At 44.4% G+C, this 20,195-nt stretch overlaps 1 protein-coding gene across 2 annotated transcripts in view; it reads left to right on the forward strand.

Moving 5' to 3' along the window:
* Fbxo16 (F-box protein 16) overlaps nt 1-20,195 on the forward strand; it is a 50,964-nt gene that overhangs the window by 2,759 nt on the left and 28,010 nt on the right. For both annotated transcript variants that reach the window (XM_021203836.2, XM_029541718.1), the window contains exons 2-4: nt 1,582-1,717; nt 11,892-11,927; nt 18,827-19,033. In XM_021203836.2, coding sequence (XP_021059495.1) covers nt 1,619-1,717; nt 11,892-11,927; nt 18,827-19,033 — 342 coding nt within the window. In that variant the 5' untranslated portion in view covers nt 1,582-1,618. The remainder of the gene's footprint in view (nt 1-1,581; nt 1,718-11,891; nt 11,928-18,826; nt 19,034-20,195) is intronic.

Consider the following 20,195-nt stretch of genomic DNA (forward strand, 5'->3'; position numbering starts at 1 on the left):
TCTTCTGGAGTGTCTGAAGACAGCTACAGTGTACTTATGCATAATAAATAAATAAATAAATTTAGATAAATAAATAAATCTTTAAAAAAATATATTCCATCATGGTCCCCCAAAGTACAGGTTTTGGGTATTCTATACCTGACAAGTTCTAAGAAAGACTGAAGGAGGTTACTCAGGCTGCCCACCCTTCGGCCACCTTGGCAAGACGTTTCCCCCTTTATCTTTCAAGCATCACTTTGGAGATACACATACATAGGATTTTCTTTTTTAAACTGCACAAAGTGGGGATGGAGAGATAGCTCAGAAGTTGGGATGCTTGTTGTTCTTGTAGAGGACCCAGGTTCAATTCCCAGCATCCACACGATGGTTCACAACCATCAATAGCTCCAGTTCCAGAAGACCCGATGCCCTGTTCTGAACTCATCAGGCACCAACCATGCATGTGGTACACATACAGATATACAGACAAGACGTGCACACACAAAAATAAATAAGTTTAAGAAAAAAATTTTTTTTAAAGAAATAGAACAACTATTTAAAAACTTCTCAAGGTTAAAAAAAAATGTTGCAAAACTAGACACAGCATCTAGCTAACAGATGCGGAAGAGGAAAGGGCGTGTAGCTCCTGGGGGATCAGAGGAGCAGGGGCAGCATTGCAGTCTGTTCAGGTGACTAATGCAGAAAGGGGTAAGCCACGGTCAGTCCATCTGTAACGTGATCCAGTCACCCAAGAGCTGTTGTCATGAGAGGGCCACTGACGGCCCCCAAAGGAAGACAGAAAGCAGCAACTGGACACCTCGAAAATCAGCCAACCAACCCACACCAGTGGGGAAAAGTAGTTCTTTATGGAAATTAAGCTACCTTGATTAAAAGTAGGCAGAGTGTATACCAGCTCATCGAAACTGGCAGAATTCTTCCCAAAAAACTCGTCTGTCCCCTCTCCAGAGTCATGGCCTTGACCACTACATGTCTGCTTCTTGAGTATGTCATAGGCTGGAACTCTTTTACAGTAAGACCAGAGGAGGAGAGTTAATGACACAAGGACAAACATTAGACTTTTGTTTTGAGACAGGATCTTACTGTGTAGCCAGGGCTGGCCTCAAAATCTCTATGGAGACCAATATGGCCTTAAATTCAAAGAGGCTCACCTACCTCTGCCTCCCATGTGTTGGGGTGAAGGGTGTTGCACTGTGACCCTCAATTTGAAACACTCCTCTTTCTGGCCAGTAAGCTATGTTCTGAGCTAAGGATGCCTCTGAGCTAGCCCCCTACCCCACCCCCATGATCCAATGGTTCCAGTACTCTTCCACTCACGATGATCTTGGACAGGGGTGTGTGTGTATAAGCTTAGTGAGCCTCACTTTTTCCAGTGGTCTAAGGAACTGAACCACAACCTTGCCACCAGCTCACTGTACACTTGTACTGATCAGACATGAACTCTTTGACATTAACAAGGCTCTCGGTAAATAATCTACCCACCTGTACCTTCTCTCAACATACAAAAACAAAAAACAAACAAACAAACAAAAAAACATTTTTATTCAGTTCTCAGAAGATTCAACAATTCATTTCTCCTGGTAGGTGTAGTCTTTCTTATGGAAAAGTACCAGTTCATTTCATGATGGCATTTGCACCTCCAAAAAGCATCGATGGCCCCAAAATGCAGACAAAGATGAGTACCTGGACACCTCTCAACCATCAGCTTCTGAATGACCAGGTAGGTGGCCTGACATACTTTCTCATTTGGGTCTGTGAGGAGGGAACAAAAATAAAATTCTGATCATCGGAATATGAGCAGGAATCGTTTAAGATGGCACAATCCATGAACAAAAGACAAAACAAAAGGTCTATCTAAAAACAACAACAACAACAACAATAACTTTATTTGTATCTTTGCTATGTGGACAAAACTAAAAATAGATCAGAGCCCTGCCTAAGAGGAAAGCTGTCATTCTTTCCTGCACTGGATCCTTACTGGATCTCCTTGGAGCCAACAGAATTTGGGGAGGGGAGGAAAGATGTCCAGGAGGGATTTTCCCGCCCCGCCCGAATCCCTGAGTTTCTGGATGAAATTGAGGTCACTTAGTGAATATATGTCCGCCGAGGACTCATGAGACTGATGTTCTCCTGAGACGTCTACCTCCCAGCTGACTTCTAGGGAAACACATGTAAAATACCCGTGATAAAGGCTCGTGGCTGGGAGCTGCAGAACTCTGATCAGGCCCTGAACATCAGGACCACACCTACTGGGCAATGAAACAACCACTCTCATTGTGTAAAACTGACCTCAGTATCTTCCCACTTCATACCTTCAGGAGGTGCTTTATCATGTGGGCCCATGTTATGAACACCTGTCTGCACACTCTCAACTCCATGTCCCTCCCATGTGCTCTCTGGGTCTGTGAGTCTTCTCTCTAGACCTAATCGGCCCTCCTCCATGTTCTCAGTTCACAGCCTCACCACCACCCCTCGCCAGACACAGTACAGAAAATCTCTCCTTTCCCTGTCAGGTGTAGGGCTTGATTCCTCACCATAATTTCCAGGCTAACAATGAGCCTGTTGCTGGTGGAACAAAAGACGGTACTATTTCATCACAGTACTAAAAGGACACAAGGATCTGAGTAGGGACCAATAACTTCCCCTCACAGCAGAGCTGTTAGGGCAAGCATTCTGCATCAAGCCTAACCACTGGGTCTCCTGGTCGATCTTGACCCACTGATTGGTGCCGATCACCCACGAGATGGGTTTCCTGGCAGCTGAAGACCAAGGAGCACAGGGAATCTACTATTTCACAGTAAACTGTAATCGCAAACTCCCTCTAGGCTGCCTTCCTGCATTGCAACTTGGAAAACAGGTCCAAGTGAAGAATTCTCAGGGCCTTGACTTCTCAGCGTGCCCAGACTCTTAGGGTCCAGAAACTTGTGGAGGAACACCCATCTGCACACCCTTGCCTCCATGCCCCATGTGCTCTCCGGGTCTGTGAATCTTCTCTCTAGATCTAATCCACCCAACTCCATGTTCTCTGCTCACAGCCTCACCACCACCCCTTGCCAGGCACAGCATTGTAACATCCTGGCTCTTGTCACTGCCTCTAACCTGCTCTATTAAGGCTCCAGAAAGATCATTCTGAAATATCAATCCTACTAGTTGAGGCTGAAAATGGGGTCTACTCCAAAGGGCATGTTCCAACCCCACCACGCATACACATCCTTGAGATCCCTTCAGGCCCTGGCCCCAGCTAACCTCCCAGATCCCACCCTTACTGTGACTCCCTGGCAGTTGAGGCCAGCCAGGTGAAGTCCACAGCGCCACAGCTCCTGCCCACCCCATGTGAGTCCCTTCAGTATCTCCCTCGGTAGCACCACCACTTCCTGCGTCCTTTTCTCTCTCACTGTTGTCTCTGGCTTTCCCATTCAGCCTTAGCTCATCGAGACTGACATGCTTCTCCTCTCCCACTCTCTCAGAATACACAAGTCTGAATGTGGCTTCCAGAACACAAGTCCAGTCATCCCACTGTTCTTGTGTGTGTGTGTGTGTGTGTGTGTGTGTGTGTGTGTGTGTGTGCGCGCGCGCACTTGCATATATGCAACTGCAAGTATACATGTGCATGCATGGGAGTGGAGGCCAAGGGACAACTTCAGCTTTTATTCTTCGGGTGTGATCTACTTTGTTTTTTGAGACAGGGTTTCTCATAAGCTTGTATCTCACCAAGCAGGTGCTGCAGGCTATCCAGTGAGCCTGGGGATCTGCTTGTCTCTGATTCTCCAGCACTGGAATTTTAAACACACCACAACTCTTGGTGTTTTAGTATGAGTTCTGGGGGATGCAATTAAGGTCCTTGTATTTGCAAGACAAGTATTTCACTGGCTGGGCCCTTTCTTAGACATTCATTGACTTTTAATTTTTGGGCCCTGTCTAGTTAGGGTTTTACTGCTATGAACAGACACCATGACCAAGACAAGTCTTATAAAGGACAACATTTAATTGGGGCTGGCTTACAGGTTCAGAGGTTCAGTCCATTATCATTAAGGTGGCAGCATGGCAGCATACAGGAGGAGCTGAGAGTTCAACATCTTCATCTGAAGGCTGCTAGTGGAAGACTGGCTTCCAGGCAGCTAGGACAGTATCTTAAAGCCCACACCCACACTGACACACCTACTCCACCTACTCCAACAGGGCTGCACCTCCTAATAGTGCCACTCCCTGGGCTGAGCATACCAACCATCACAAACCCTTCCAGCTCCAAGCCCTTCCTTGGCTGGAGTTGCTCTGTTGTTGCTGTAATCCTTAGTATTGATCTCCTTTGGCAAAGCTAATAGTCAAACTTGGCTCATCTTAGAACTAGAAACTTCTTCCTAATCTCATGTGATATAGGAGTAAATTGTGTGTGTGTGTGTGTGTGTGTGTGTGTGTGTGTGTGTGTGTGTGTGTGTGTGTAAGAGACTGGAATCCTGAGAAATAAAGTGGGGAGAGGCTATAAAGGAAAAAGATGCAGAAATGACATGAGGAGGCAGGGAGAGATGGAAGAAAGGAAGCCTCAAGAACAAAAGGATAGGCAGGGGCAGATGGAACCTGGCCTCACAGCTCCAGATGAACGTATGGAAATCTTTTTCTTTCAGCACAACAACTATTTATTGAGCACCTGTTGTGACACTCGTAGCTCCCCAACAGTTTATATAACAGCTTATTCCTCCAGCGTCAGTGTCAGATTTGGAAATCTGTTTTCTCGTTGAATTGTGAAGGTTTTGCACATGTGTGCGAAAGTGACTTGAGTTGAAATACGAAGTTGTTGAGTGTCTTCATGTTCAGAAAACTTCCAAGAAAAGTCTTGATCAATTTAGCCACTGTGGGAAAAAAAAAAAACAAACAAACAATCTTAATCTAGACATGGTGGCACATGCCTTTAATCCCAGATTTCAGAGACAGGAGGATGTCTGTGAGTTCAAGGTCAACCTGGTCTAAAAAGTGACTTCCAGGCCAGGCAAGGCTGCATACAAGACTCCGTTGCCATTTTTTTTAATTGGTGGCTGAGGGAGATGCCTCCACAGTTAAGAACACATCAGAGCTTGCAGAAGACCATAGTTCAATTCCTACCACCCACATGGGGTGGCTCACAACCCCCTGTACCCCCAGTTCCAGGGAGATCTGATGCCTTTGGCTTCTTGGGGCACTACCAGTCATGCGCACATACCCCCACACAAACATAATTAATTTTTTTTAAAAAAATCTTTTTAAAACTATCTTAATTGTCTCCAAAGTACCTGGGTGCATTTGTAGGTGGGGTGATAAAGAATGGTCCTTTATTAATTATTGGTGGTGTTATTTGTCAGTGCTGAGTATGGAACACAGGTCATTGCATCCCTGCACAAAGGGTTCTCCTACTGATGTACATCCCCAGCCTTGAGAAGCAGATTTGAGCATGTAGGAATTGACCCTAATGAAGGGGAGGGGGGGTTGATGGCTATTCTTGGTGGTCAGCTTGACCACATCTGGAACTAACTAAAACCCAAGTGGCTGGGAACACCTGTGAGGGGGACTGTTTCTTAATTAAATCCTTCGCAGTGGGAAGGTCTATCTTTAATCCAGGTCATACCTTCTGGTGGCAGCCAGAGTAACATAAAGGGCAGACTGGAAGGAAGCGTGCTCTCTGCCCGCATGCTCTCTGCCTACCTGCTCTCCATAGCAAGTCCGCTCCTCCTCTGGCAGTAGAGTCTACTCCATCAAGATTCTGACATGTACTAAAGACCAGCTAAGACAGACATCCAGCCTCAGAGACTGAACAACTCCTGGATTCTTGGATCTTCCTTTGCTAGACAGCCATGGTTGAACTAGCTGGACCACAGCCTGTATGCCATCCTAGTAAATATTGCATATGTGTGTAAGTTTTGTCCCTCTAGAGAACTCTGACGAGTACAGAAGGGGAGGGTATAGGTTTGTGGCCAGGGATGACTGCAGTGCAGTCGCTGTGACATCTCCACTGGCCCCACAGGACACCAGCTGTTAGGTTTCCTCAGAATCCTCTCACAACTCATCAAGGAGGCCTGGCCTCTACAGTTGACACTACCTTTCAGTGACCAGCTGCTCTCCCCTCCAAGGTCACGACCTTGGCCCAAGGCAGCTCCATTGAGCTCCTGACTGTCATCCATCTGCCTCCCAATGGATACTAAACAAAGCACCCAGTTCTAGAAATGATCAATAAAACATAGCAAACACACCATGGTCTTATCTTTGTTTTGTTTTGTTTTTTAAATATTTTTTGGTCACATTTAATGATAATTTTTTAGAGAAAATACTCATCATTCATAACTCTCAGATGCCAAAAGTATCATTTAGTTAGTTTTGTTTTTTGGGTTTTGTTTGTTTGTTTTTTGTTTTTTGTTTGTTTGTTTTTTGTTTTGGTTTTCCGAGACAGGGTTTCTCTGTGTAGCTCTGGCTGTCGTGGAACTCATTTTATAGACCAGGCTGACCTTGAACTCAGAAATCCGCCTGCTTCTGCCTCCCGAGTGCTGGGATTAAAGGAGTACGCCACCACCGCCCGGCTCAAATGAATTTTTAGAAAATGTATATATACCATTGTGAAGTCCTTTGTAAATATATATTTTATTTTTAATGTGTGTGTGTGTGTGTGTGTGTGAGAGAGAGAGAGAGAGAGAGAGAGAGAGAGAGAGAGCAGGGAACTGAACCATGTGTTCCCCGCGAGAGCAGCACGTGATCTTAACCACTGTGCCACTTCTCTAGCACCCATTCCCTTCTTTTGGGACAGGATATCATGTAGGCCCTGTTGGCCTTGAACTCATTATGTAGCCATAAATACCCTTGCACTTCTAATCATCCCTAATCCTCCCGAATTTCCCATCCTAGTCCAAGAGTTACGGGCATGTGGCTCTAAGCCCCGTGTATGAGGAGCTGGAGGTTGAAGCATCATGCCTGCTAAGTAATGAGTCTGCCAACTGAGCTGCATCTCCAGCCCTTCATTTTGTCTTTAATTTTTGTCTTCCCTCTGTTCTGTAGTAAAATGTGAAGTACGTAATAACCAACTCAGCCTAAAATAAGAGACTTGGGGTTTTAACTTCACAGCAGGTTTTCAGCAGAGAGACTGGAATCAAATTTAGATAACTTAAAAAAGATAAAGCATCATCAAGGTAGGCAAATGCAGCCGATTACAGACATCATCAAGGTAGGCAAATGCAGCCGATTACAGCCATCATCAAGGTAGGCAAATGCAGCCGATTACAGAGTAATTTGGGGACTGAGGATTCCTAGGGGAGAGTTTTATAATTAGAAGGCTCACGTTCCCCTACATGCAAAGTTAGCCGTGGACAGGGATGGGCAGGATAATTGTCTCTACTCTTGAGATTATTTCTCTCTTGTATATGCATCCCAAACCATCATGTTGCACACCTTAAATATATATAATTTTGAAACACAAAAAGTGCACATCCCCACTTCTCTGGGCATGGAATCATGTGCCCAGTCGTGCCTGAGAAAAAGGTGTTCTGGGAGACAGCAACTCTGTGGCCATCCATCGATCATAATTTAGGATTTCCAAAATAGCTCCCTCCTCCACTGTAATGATGTCACACGAAGAAATATGTAATTGCAATGTCAACAGACTAAAATAACAACCAAGGGATTTTGACTTAACAGCAGGTTGTGAGTAAACTGTGATATAAACAGACTGCAGCCTTCTGTGAAAGACGAGCCATTTTAATATTGCCATTTCAGAGAGATAGTCTGTTTTCCAGCTTCTTAAAAAAGGAAGACCCTGATTGCACATCTTCGGAATGCAAATGCACTGTAATATAGGGAACATAAGAGTACAAATCCAACCGAGGACTGAGGACAAAATGATTTGCCCAAATAATTTATTTAAATATAAATAGGCAGGTCTTGAATTTGTGATCTTCCTGCGTCCGCCTCCTGAGTAGCTGGGATGAGTAGCTGAGTCGCTGAGTAGCTAAGGCACCACTAGGTCTGGCTTAGCCAGACATTGTGTTTGCTTTAGCCTGCTGCGTGGCAGGACCCACTCCCCACCTCATTCCTTTTCTGATACCTTTCTGTGAACTGCCTTCTCCTCTCATACTGGCGCCTTTTGTTTCCATGAGCCACACCCATGGAGAACACCATGATGGTACTGCCCAACCTCCTTTTGAAAACTTAGTTATGACGTCAAGACCCAGTCGTCTTCCCACTGCCAGGTAGCACACTGGCAAAAGCTCCTTAAGAATTTAGGGCTGCAGGCTTGGTGCTACTCACTCACCTATAGTCTCAGCACTCAGGAAGCTGAGGCAGAGGTATCAGTTCCAGGCCATCTGGGCTACACAATAAGTTCCAGGCAGTCAGGATGGAGAAGACCATGATTATAGTGAAAGACAAGGGCAGAGTTAAGCTGAATAGGGAGTTTGGTATCAGGGTCCCTCTTTTTCTCCTTTTTGTCTTTCCTTTTTCCCTCCCTCCCTCCCTTCCTTCCTTCCTTCCTTCCTTCCTTCCTTCCTTCCCTCCTTTTTTGTTTATTTTTGTTTTTGATACAGGGTTTCATGTAAGCCAAGCTAGTCTTAAACTGACTATGTAGTAGACGATTCATTTGCATAGATCCTCCTGCCTCTGCTTTCTAAGTGTTGAGGGTGCAGGTGTGTGCCACCATGCTTGGCCTTTGGTCTTCTTGTTAGCCCACTTGTACCTCAAACCTACTGTTTTCCTGCTTCTGCCTCCTGAGTATGGGGATTTCAGTCCTGCACTACTACCGTGGTTTGAATAGGTTTGGCCCCCCCATAGGCTCATGTGTTTGAATCCTTGGCCCACGGGAGGTGACACTATTAGGAGGTGTGGCCTTATTGGAGATAGTGTGTCACTGTGTAGGTGGGCTTCGAGATCCTATGCTCAGGCTCCACCCAGTGCGGAGGAGTCCCTCCATGGGTTCCCTGCAGAAACCAGTCTTCGCTTTAGATCAAGATAGAGAACTCTCAGCAACTCCAGCGCCATATCTGCCTAGATGCTGCTATCCTTCTTCCATGATGATAATGGGCTGAACCTCTGAAATGTGAGCCAGTCCCAATTAAATGTCCCTTATAAGCATTGTCTTGGTCATGGTGTCTATTCACAGCAGTAAAACCCTAACCTAGACAACCACAGTGCTCAGCTAGACCCAGTGATTTGTTTATGTTTTTAAAAAATATGGACAAAGCAGCTTTCATTAAAGTCCACATGTTCTATCTAAAATAAGGAAGTTGAACAAAAATCCTTTAGGGTTTTAAATTATTTATTTATTATATTTCTTTTTATGTGTATATGTGGATATTGATGTATGTTCACATGAGTGCAGTGCCTACAGAGTCCAGCAGGGGGTGTCAGATCTTCTAGAGTTGGAGTTACAGGTTGATGTGAGCTTTCAAGTGCTCTTAACCCCGGGGCCATCTCTCTAGCTCCTCTTTAGGATTTCTTTCAGCTCTGAGCTCCTATGACTTCAGAAACCTTTTCGTTATCGTTGCTTGACCAGCAGTGCCATAGAGAATCTGTGATGGAACCTGTTTTTGCTGGTTCTGAGGAGCATGTAAGAGAAAGGGGTTCTCAGGGTATTTGGGGAGTTAAAATGAAGAGCAACTAGAGGCAAAACCAGACACTCTCGACTGAGCATAGTGGTACATGTCTCTAACTCCTGAACATGGGAAGCTGAGGCAGGTGGATCTCTGTGAGTTTGAGGCCGGCCTGGTCTACATAGTGAGTTTCAGGTTAGCCAAAGCTGCATAGAGAGGCCCTGCCTCAAAAAATAATGACAACGACAATAAAAAAAACAAACAAGCAAAAATCCAGACACTCTTCAGTCCCCGTGGAGCTTGAGTAGAGCAGAAAGGGGAGGAGCCATGGGCATCAGATTGCATTGGCACTGGTGGCTTGGCTTGGCTTGGGAGGAGGTATTGGAGGAGAAAGAGCTCCAGAAACATTTGAATCCAGATTTAGTTTTGTCTCTTGTGTGTTTTTAACTTCTTCTTCTATTTGCATGTATTACTCTGAGTTTATCTGCTGCCATTATTATAGGGCCATAACATCTCAGCGGCAGTGAGTGGGGTGGGAGGATGCAAGAGTCCTTTTCCTTCTTCTTTAATATGCAAAAAGCATGAGGTATATGGGGTTCCTCAAACAGGAGAATGAGGACTTCTCATGGCACTTGTTGAGGCAGGTATTTCAGTCCCCATTTTAATATGCCTTTGGCAGCCACAGTGTGAGTGACTGAGAGAGAAGGGAAAAGATGAGGCACTGGCAGCCGGAAGGCATCTTCTCAACCCCCACAGTCAGGAGGGCCCGAGGTCGGCCCCGCCTCGCCTAGCTGCCTCTTGTTCCCGCAGAGCTGCTCGAGAGCTGTAACATTGATCCCCACTTGAAAGCCGACAGAGGGTGACTGTGTTGGCGCCACAGAGAAAGTGACATATGTTCATTATTCTCTCCTCCTCTCTTCATAACCCTTCCTCTGCCAAATATACCCATGTTGGTCTTCTCATCACTTGCTCAAATCCACATATGCTCTGGGGCTCAGAGAAACACCAACATATACATTCCCTCACACTGAATGCAACACCCAGAAGGCCACCAATTCTCACAGTCACATCCATCACATTCCACTATCTCGGCGACTTGTGATATGCTCTCCCGGTACTCTGCTTGAATGTGTCAAATGAGGCAGACATGGTTTCTATCCAAAACAGGATATAAGAGCAAACCTGTGTAGACACAAAGTTGCAAGGCAGAGGTACACATACAGAAATGAGTAATTTTATATAATTAGTGAGTCCATGGATGACCATGTATCTGGGTATACACTGAAGGGCAAAAGCAGGACTGGAGAGATGCTTGCCCAGCACTGAGTTTGATGCCCAGAACCTGCAAAAAAGCTTGACACAGTGATTTGCACCTGTATCTCAGTGTTTGGGAGGCAGAGACAAGGGCCAGGCAGGCCACCAGCCAAGCCAAACTGATGAGCTCCAGGTTCAGTGAGAGGCCCTGTCTCAAAAAATAAGTTGGAAGGATTAGGGAAGACTCCTGATATTGTCGATCTTTGGCCTCTACACACACACACACACACACACACACACACACACACACACACACACACACACACGGGAGAGAGAGCTGCTCATTCATGTATTTTAGATGTTCTTGTGTAATGAAATTCTGAAAATTTCTGAGACCTCCATTTTTCTTACCTGTGTTAGATGATGACCCTTCAAATTTGATAAGTGAATATTTCTCACAATTTCTTCTCTCTCGTATTTCATTTCTTTTAAAGAGCAGTTTCTCAGTGAGTCATCATGGCGGAACATATATGTCACCCCAACACTTGGGAGACAGAGTTAGGAAAATCAAGCCTGGTGGGTTAGCTTGGGCTATGTATTGAATTCCAGGCCAACCCGAACTACAGAGTGTGAGATCCTGTCTAGAAGTAAAAAAAAAAGAAAAAGAAAAAGAAAGGAAGGAAGGAGGACCTGAAGAGAGACGAGAGGGTAGATTACTTGCTTTATATGAATTATCCATATACAGAAACTAAAAAGAGAAAGCGGCCTCATTGTTGGTCAAAAGTAAGTAAAGCAGGCTGGCAGTGTGGCTCAGCAGTAGAGCACAGAGCCCTGGGTTTGCTCCCCAGCACCACATAAACCAAACATGAAATCCAAGTCCTCTGGAAGTAGAGACAGGAGGATTAGAAATTCAAGGTCATCCTTGGCTTACATAGAGAGTTCAAGGTCATTTAATAAATAAACGAGATGCCCTCTGGAATGCAACATGTCTCTTCCTGCTCAGCTGAAATAGCAAATACTCACTGACCCTTTGGTGATGTTGTTTAGAATGGATGTCTTGAACTATGATGTAAAATGACCCTACTTTCTTTTTATTTGTTGTAGGTATTTGAAGAACGAAGAGCTCTGTTGGGAAAATGGGTAAGGCATTTAAAATATACAAGGCTGGGGATGTCTGGGTCTCAGAGCACTTGGCTAAAATGTAGAAGGCCTTGGGTTCAATTCTCAGTACCACCAGATAGGTAGATTGGTAGATAGATAGATAGATAGATAGATAGATAGATAGATAGATAGATAGATAATAGATAGATAGATAGATAGATAGATAGATAGATAGATAGATAGATAGATAGATAGACGTAGGTAGGTAGGTAGGAAAGAAGGAAGGAAGGAAGGAAGGAAGGAAGGAAGGAAGGAAGGAAGGAAGGAAGGAAATAAAAATAAAATATGTTTGTCTCTGCATTGTAGAGTATTATCTGTTTTAGTCTATCCAAGCTACTATCATGAAAATCAGGCCAAGTGGCTATTCATTCATTCCTTCCTTCCTTCATTTTTTTCTTTTAGTTCTGGAGTTTGAAAGTCTCAAGATCAAGGTGCTGGTGATGAGTGTCTAGTGAGAGCAGCTATCTTGCTGCCTCCTAAAATGGCAGAAAGGGGAAAGGTTTCTTGGAATCTGGTTTGATCCTGTTGAGGACTCCATCTCCTCAGGATCGTACCTACAACCCCACTCCCACCCAACCTCCCCACCCCTCACCCTGCAGGTTAGAATTTCATGTTGTTTTTACCTTTTTGTTTAGATTTATTTTATGCATATGAATGTTTTGCACCATGTGGGTACCTGATGCCCATGGAGGCCGGAAAAGGGCATTATATCCTCTGAAACTGGTGCTATAAATGGTTGTGAGCCACCATGTAGATGCTGGGACAAAATCTGGGCCACGGAATCATTTCTGTATCCCCTACTGTTGTTGTTTGAGTCAGGGTCTCACTCTGTAGGCCTTAGCTGACCTGGAGCTCACTAGGTAGGCCAGACCAGACCAGACCAGCCTGAAACTTACAAACCTTCAAGGATCTTTATAAATCTAGGATTATGGGGGTGGATATTCTCCCTGGCTGAGGTTAAGAGGAGTCTTGTGGAAGAGTTGAGAGACCTGAGGAGGATGGGGGTTCCACAGAAAGACCAACAGAGTTGACTAACCTGGACCCTAGGCGTCCCCCAGAGACCGAACCACCAACGAAAGAGGGAGCATGGGCTGGACCTGGGCTCCCCACACTTATGTAGCTGATGTGCAGCTTGGTCTTCATTTGGGTCCCCCAACAACTGGAACAGGGGCTGTCCCTGAACCTGTTGTCTGCCTTTGGATTCTATTCCCTTGGCTGGACTGCCTTGTCTGGCCTCCGTGGCAGGAGGGTGTGCCTGGTCCTGCAATGACTTGATGTGTTAGGGTGTGGGGTGAGGAGTTGGGGGAGAGGGGTGAGAAGGGGTGTGGGGTGTGGAATGAGAGGTTGGCCCCGGGGGGGGCCTCCCCCTTCTTACGGGAGAGGGGGGTGGGAGAGAGACTATTGGAGGAAGAGTGGAAGGAAAGGGGGGTTGGCTTTGGAATGTAGAATGAATGAATGAATGAATGAATAAAGTAATTAATGAACAAAGATTTCATCACGTGAATACTTCAGAACACTAACATTCAGTCTGTAGCATTATCTTGGTGCCTATGGAATGCGTACCTAAGGCAATGCTGGCTCTTTCCTGGGAAGCATGACTGATTATTTCCATTTAGATTCTACCTGGAAAACAGAACTCATCCATTATTTTAATGGCCAGGATTTAATCAAAAGGATTGGTGAACAAATATTAAAAACAAAGGTTCGGGAAGGGATTGGTAGGGGTCGGTGGAGACAGAACTGGGCAGATGCCAGAGTTCCCTTTGCTTTGGAAGGAAGAGCTCCGACCCAGCCGGTACCCACACCCCTGAGGAATGAAGTCCGCTTCTTACAGCCAGTTGGGTCTGATATATCCAAGGAAGGATGATGGTTCTAGATTGTCTGGGGGGTGGGGGGACTGGAGCCAGGGATCAGGGTGAAAGTGGTTCTGATGGGGGGGGGGACTGGAGCCAGGGATCAGGGTGAAGGTGGTTCTGACAGGAACAGTGGGCAATACAGATAGGGATATGTCTCTTCTTCCTCAGTTTCCCCCGTGTGCCTCCCTCTTCACAGGCAGCACAGAGAGCTGGCTGTCAAAGAAGAACGACGGCTACAGAGTTCCAGCCTCCTGGACTCACAGAGTCTAGAGATATGGGTTTGGATCTGAGAGATTGTATCTTAGTAACCAACGCAGCTCATCCATTGGGCTCTCAGCATCCGGTTTTGTATACACTTGAACTTCCGCATGAGAACACTAATAGCTTCATGCTTTTGCCTAACAAGACACAGCTACCCTTCATCATCAATGGGAACTCTCTCATCTGTTCCTCTAATGAGGAGACAGAGTCCCAAAGGTCGTTGTTATCCATCACTGGATAATGTCAAATTATGTGTTTCTGGGCAACAAATTACTTGTTGAATTACTCTACAGTCTCAACTAACTACTTTCCACCACTCAAGAGAATTGAAAACATATGGTCATACAAAAACTTGCACATTAGTGTTTATAGCAACAGTAATCAAAATAGTCAAAAGCACAGATAATCCAAACATCCATCCACAGGTAAATGGATAAACAAAATGTGCTATGCTCATTGGATGGAGTTATTATTCATCGACAAGCTGAAAGTGTTTCTGGTGTATGTGCTATAACATGGGCAAACTTTGAAGGCATTGTGTTCTAAGTGGAATAAGCCAAGTATTGTACAGCTTTACTTTATATGAGGTACTTAGAATGGGCAAATTCACAAAGATAGGAAATAGAGTAGAGGGGACCAGGGGTTGGACAGCTAGTGTTTGATGGATTTGAGAAAGTTCTAGACACACGTGGTAGTGATGGTTGCACTGTAATGTGAGTTTATTTAAATGCCACTCTACACATAAATAGTTAACATTGTGAATTTTATATTTATTTTTACCAAAGTAAAAAGACCAGGTTGGGTACTAACGGCCTATAAGCCCACCACTTGGGAAGCAGAGGCAAGAGAATCAGCTCAAGGCCAGCTGCAGGCTGCATACCAAGATCTGGGCTAGCCTGAGGTCATGAGACTCTTGTTTTTATAAACCAGTCCTCCCCAGCCCTCCCCCTCCCCCCAAAGTAGAATGAGATACTTAATGTATTCCTCTTCTCAAACCATGTTATCTTTAATAATGGGAATTTTAATGGTAATTTTTAATGGCAACTGTTTTAATAATGGGAATTTTTATGGTAATTTAAAAACGTAAAATGTGTTTGCTTTACGGTGGGTGCTGCTGTGAGTGCCTCACCTACAGTCTGAGGAGAGGGTGAGATTGGCTCCCAGACACGTGGGCAGGAAGATGACTTCATGGCTCACAGACTTCGAGATTTGGTTACTGAGTTTCTGAAAGCTAGCAGATGACAGATGAAAACATGGGCTTAGGGAGCCCTCAGAGAACAGGTTACCATTCTTGTTTGCTTGTTTGTTTGTTTGTTTGTTTGTTTGTTTGTTTGTTTGTTTGTTTTGGAGCAGGGATGAAAATGTGCTGGGATTAGACGGTGGTGACGGCTTTCTGATCTCCCGGATATACTAAAACGCACTCCAGTGTACACTTTTTTTTTTCCTTTGTGTGTAAGTGCATGTGTGCGTGCTGTGTGGTGAGAGACACCTGTATAAGGGCGCGTGTGCCACAATGCTCTTATGGAGGGCACAGGACAGCTTTGTGGGCTCTGTTCTCCCCCTTCCACCTTTGTGTAGATTCCTAAGCTCAAACTCAGGTCACCAGATTTGTATGTACCCCACGTTCCTTTAACTGCTGGGCCAGCTTACTGGCCCTCTACCTTACTTTTAAGGCAGAGTCTCCTACTAAACCTGGAACTCATAAATTCAGCCAGACCTTGAGGCCAGTGAGCCCCGAGGATTCCCTTGTTTCAATGTCTGCAACACCAAGATTGCAGGGGTGTGTCCACACACCCAGCATTTACGTGGGTGCTGGGATCCAAATTCAGATCTTTTCGTTTGCAAGGCCTTATGAACTGAGCTCTCTCTCTCAGCTCTTTACAGTTTTACCATTTTAAAATATTTATTTTTAATTATGTGTATATGTGAGGGGGCAGGGTATGTGCACTTGAATGCTGGTACCCAGGGAGGCCAAGAAGACGGTGTCAGGCCCCTAACGCTGGAGTTACAGGTAGTTGTGAACTGTCTGACAGGGGTACTGGGAACCAAACTCAGGTCCTGTGGGAGAACAGTATGCTCTTCACACACCGGCCCCATAAGTGATTCCATGTATGTTCATGCATGTACACATGGTTCTATTTAATATTTAGAATAGCAACAAACAAAATAATAACAAGAAACTGAAGTTGTGGGTGGCAGTGCACCATGTGGTATTACACACTTGTAATTATAGCACTCCAGGAGCTGAGGCAGGAGGATTGTGAGTTCAAGGATGGTCTGAGATACACAATAAGACCCTCTCTTTTTTAAAAAAAAAAAATCCTCTGTAGGGATAGGGAAATCACTCAGTGGCTAAAGTACTCACTCACATCAGAAGTGTAAGGATGGGAGTTTGGATCCCCAGAGCCCAGATAAATTCCAGGTAAGTTAGGTACCTGTCTGTAAGTCTAGCCTCTGAAGGAAGAACAAGTTGCCTAGAAAGATGACCCTGGCTGTGCCCTCTGCATCTGGCTGAGACCCTGCCTTGATATATAAAGTCCTAGACAATGCTTCCCAGCATCGACATTGGACACACACCACATGTGTGTGGGGTGTGGTGGGGGTGGGGAGGGAACCTCCCTAATCATTCCACATGCTTTCGGTTCGTCTTGAGATTAGTAAACCCTGACAGCCCTAGCTACAGCGGCGACTCAGGCTGTAAAATAGCATGAAGTTACACAAGTATATCCCACAGAACAGGATCCTTCCAGAGTGAACCCCAGTACCATGTGACAGGAGACTGTGAGAACTCTAATGGCTCCCCAGCATCACATGCTGGTCCCTCACTTTCGTGCTGCAGGGTTTTACTGGAAAATTGATGCAAGAAATAAGCAAGATTATTAAACTGTGGCACGGTGAACTCTGCATGGATTATCTACTTTCTGGTTTGTCGGAACACTCTCCAAGGGAACGTTTTCCCCTGCTGCTCAGTATTCTGAGTCATCCCCCCACCTTGAATTGGTAGGGGTTCAAGGAATGCAAATTCATTTCCCATTAGCTTAAACAAACACAATTAGAAAGGAATAACCCGGAGGCAGAAACACCTATCGGTGCCAAATGTAAATTACCCTGGACCTTCTTGATCAGGGGAACAAATGAAGAACCCATGTAATTATCTTTTTAATCTCCAGAGAGAGTGATTCTGTGTTTTCTTTTATAGGTTTTTATGATTCTAATGTTCTTTTATATTCATTTTAAGTCACATTATAATTTGAGTTCATTCTCTTCTGTGGCATTAAGGAAATCTGGTGAGTCTACCTGGCCTCGTCCTTTTCTAGGCACAAACGTCAGCTTGGTGCTTTTAAAGGTTTTTTTGTATATCTTTTTTTACATTGATTTAACCACATATGTATTATTTTTAAGATTGCCATGGCATTTTAGAATAATAGTTGTCCTTTATATAATTATTCACATGCACACATACATATACATACATACATACATACACATACATACATACATACATGTAATCCTCACATAGTGGCCCTACAATATAGATATAATGACCCCTGATGTATAAATGAGGACATTTTGAATATTAAAAACAGTAGAAAACTGAGTATTTACTAATGTCAGACAATCCAAACTTAGAACACGTAAGCAAATTTTATGTGTGGTCTGGGAAACTGTAATCCAGGAGACATTGGTTCTAATAGCTCTGAATCAATGTTTGGACGAAAGTAGAAAAAGTGGGACTTTTACAGACAAGTTCTAAAATCATCACTAGGTAATTTAAATTATTTAAAGAAAAGTTCCTTTTGAAGTTGGAAAGGAGTCCGAGGGCTGGAAGGGCAAACTCTAAAGTGGTATCTTTCATATCTCTATAGCAACAAAAGTGGATTTACACACTCACTATGAAGGGAAGTTTTTACTCTCAACATGTCACCACCTAGACTCATTTGAGAAGGGAGTCTCAGTTGAGAAATTATCTAGACAAGGTTGGCCTGTGGGCATGTCTGTGGGAGATGGTCCTGTAGGTAGTACTGTGTCCTAAACATGAGCTTTTGAACTATAGCAGTCGGGAGAAATGTAGCTGAGAGCAAGCTAAGATAGTTCATTTCTCTCTGTTCTATTTGTTTATTTATTTATTATACTTCTTCTAGTGTCATGGCTGTTACTATGGTAAAAACCAAAAAGCAGTTAATGAGAGAAAGGGCTCACCTTAGTCCACAGTTCCAACTATAGTCCACCAAAATAGGGACATCAAAGCAGTAACCTAAAATAGCTAGTCACATCTATAGTCGAGCAGCAGAGAGAAATAAGTGCATAATACACATTTGTGCTCAGCTTTTTCTTTGTACTTGGGGGAGTCCAGGATCCCCTGCCCAGGGAATGGCACCTCCCACCGTAGGCTGTATCATTTTACATCAATTAACATAATCAAGACCGTCCTCCCAAAGGCCAGCCTGATCTAGACAATGCCTCAATGAGAACTCTGCTCGAGGGGTTCTAGGTTGTGTCAGGGTAGCACTTGAGTTGACTAACCATTGCAAATCCACTGGAGGTGTAGCTCAGATGCACTTCCGTAGTAGCAGTCTGGTCATGTGCACAGAAGTGGGAGAATGGAGACAAGGGTGGTGAAATGTGGAACTTACTGAGCTGAGACAGAAACAAATGCATGCTAAGTATTAGCAGTCACTTACTAAACTCACTTTCTATGACATTCTCTTACTATTATTGATCACAATACACATGCAACTCTCTTGTTCCCTGTTTCCTCAGTTTGACAAATGGACAGACTCTCAAAGGAGAAGAATTCTTACAGGCCTACTAGAGCGCTGTTCCCTGTCCCAGCAGAAGTTCTGTTGTCGAAAGCTGCAGGAAAAAATCCCAGCAGAGGCCCTGGATTTTACTACCAAGCTTCCGAGGGTGTTATCTGTCTACATCTTTTCCTTCCTGGATCCCCGGAGTCTTTGCCGTTGTGCACAGGTAATGGCAATGGCACTTGGAATTTGGTTGGGACAGACTTAGGAAACTCTGAAAGGGGAATATTCTAAAGATGAAACCCACATGCGTGTGCATAATGCCAAGCGATAGATTTTAGTCTGCAAAGTTTGAATGATCCTTGACCCTTTTTTTAAATTTTTTTATTTTTTATTTGTGGTCTAACTCTGCAGGGAGTTACTACTAGCAGTTACATACATCCTCAGTAGGACAGCATTGCCACCTCCACACAGCTAAACTAACACCCTAGACCAGTGGTTTTCAACCTTCCCAATGCTGCAACCCTTTAATACAGTTCCTCATGTTGTGGTGACCCCCAACAATAAAATTATTTCATTGCTACTTCAGTTTGCTACTGTTACGCATCATAATGTAAATATGTGTGTGTTTCCATGGTCTTAGGTGACCTCTGTGTAAGTGTCGTCTGACTTCCCACATGTTGCAAACTGCTGCCCTAGACTGTGCAGTGCAGGGCACCTGCACAGAAAAAGCCCAAAAGAGGGTGTTTGTGAGATATGTCCAAAGAGGATGAGAATGAAAGGTATACACTATTGAACTGCATGCCTGTGAACTCAGCACTTAGATAGCTAAGGCTAACCATTGGCTACCCTGGGCTGTGGGATGAAACCTTGTCTCAAAAAAAAAATCAGAAAGAGATATAGGTAGATCTGAGTGTGGCAGTATACCCTCAAGGGCTTGGGGGGAAAAGAGGCTAATATTTCTCAGAAGTAATTTTTACTGTATTAAACTGAAGATCAGGGACTGGAAGGATGGCTCAGCAGTTAAGAGTACTTGTTGCTCTTACAGAGGATCCAGCTCCAGTTCTCAGCACCCATATGATATCTCACAACTCTGTAGTTGCACCTCCAGGGCATTGACTCCATACTCTGTATCAGCACCCATGTGATATCTCACAACTGTCTATAATTCCAGCTCCAGGGCATTGACTCTATATTCTATATCAGCACCCACGTGATATCTCACAACTGTCTATAATTCCAGCTCCAGGGCATTGACTCCATACTCTGTACTGTATTCCTATACATACACACATACTCAGACACAAAGGGTAAAAATAAGTAAATGTTTCAGAAATAATAAAAGTCAAACTGGAGTTAAATTAAGATATAAACCTGTAACACAGGTT

Source organism: Mus pahari, chromosome 8 (assembly GCF_900095145.1).
Source record: "Mus pahari chromosome 8, PAHARI_EIJ_v1.1, whole genome shotgun sequence".
In the NCBI taxonomy this organism is placed as follows: domain Eukaryota; kingdom Metazoa; phylum Chordata; class Mammalia; order Rodentia; family Muridae; genus Mus; species Mus pahari.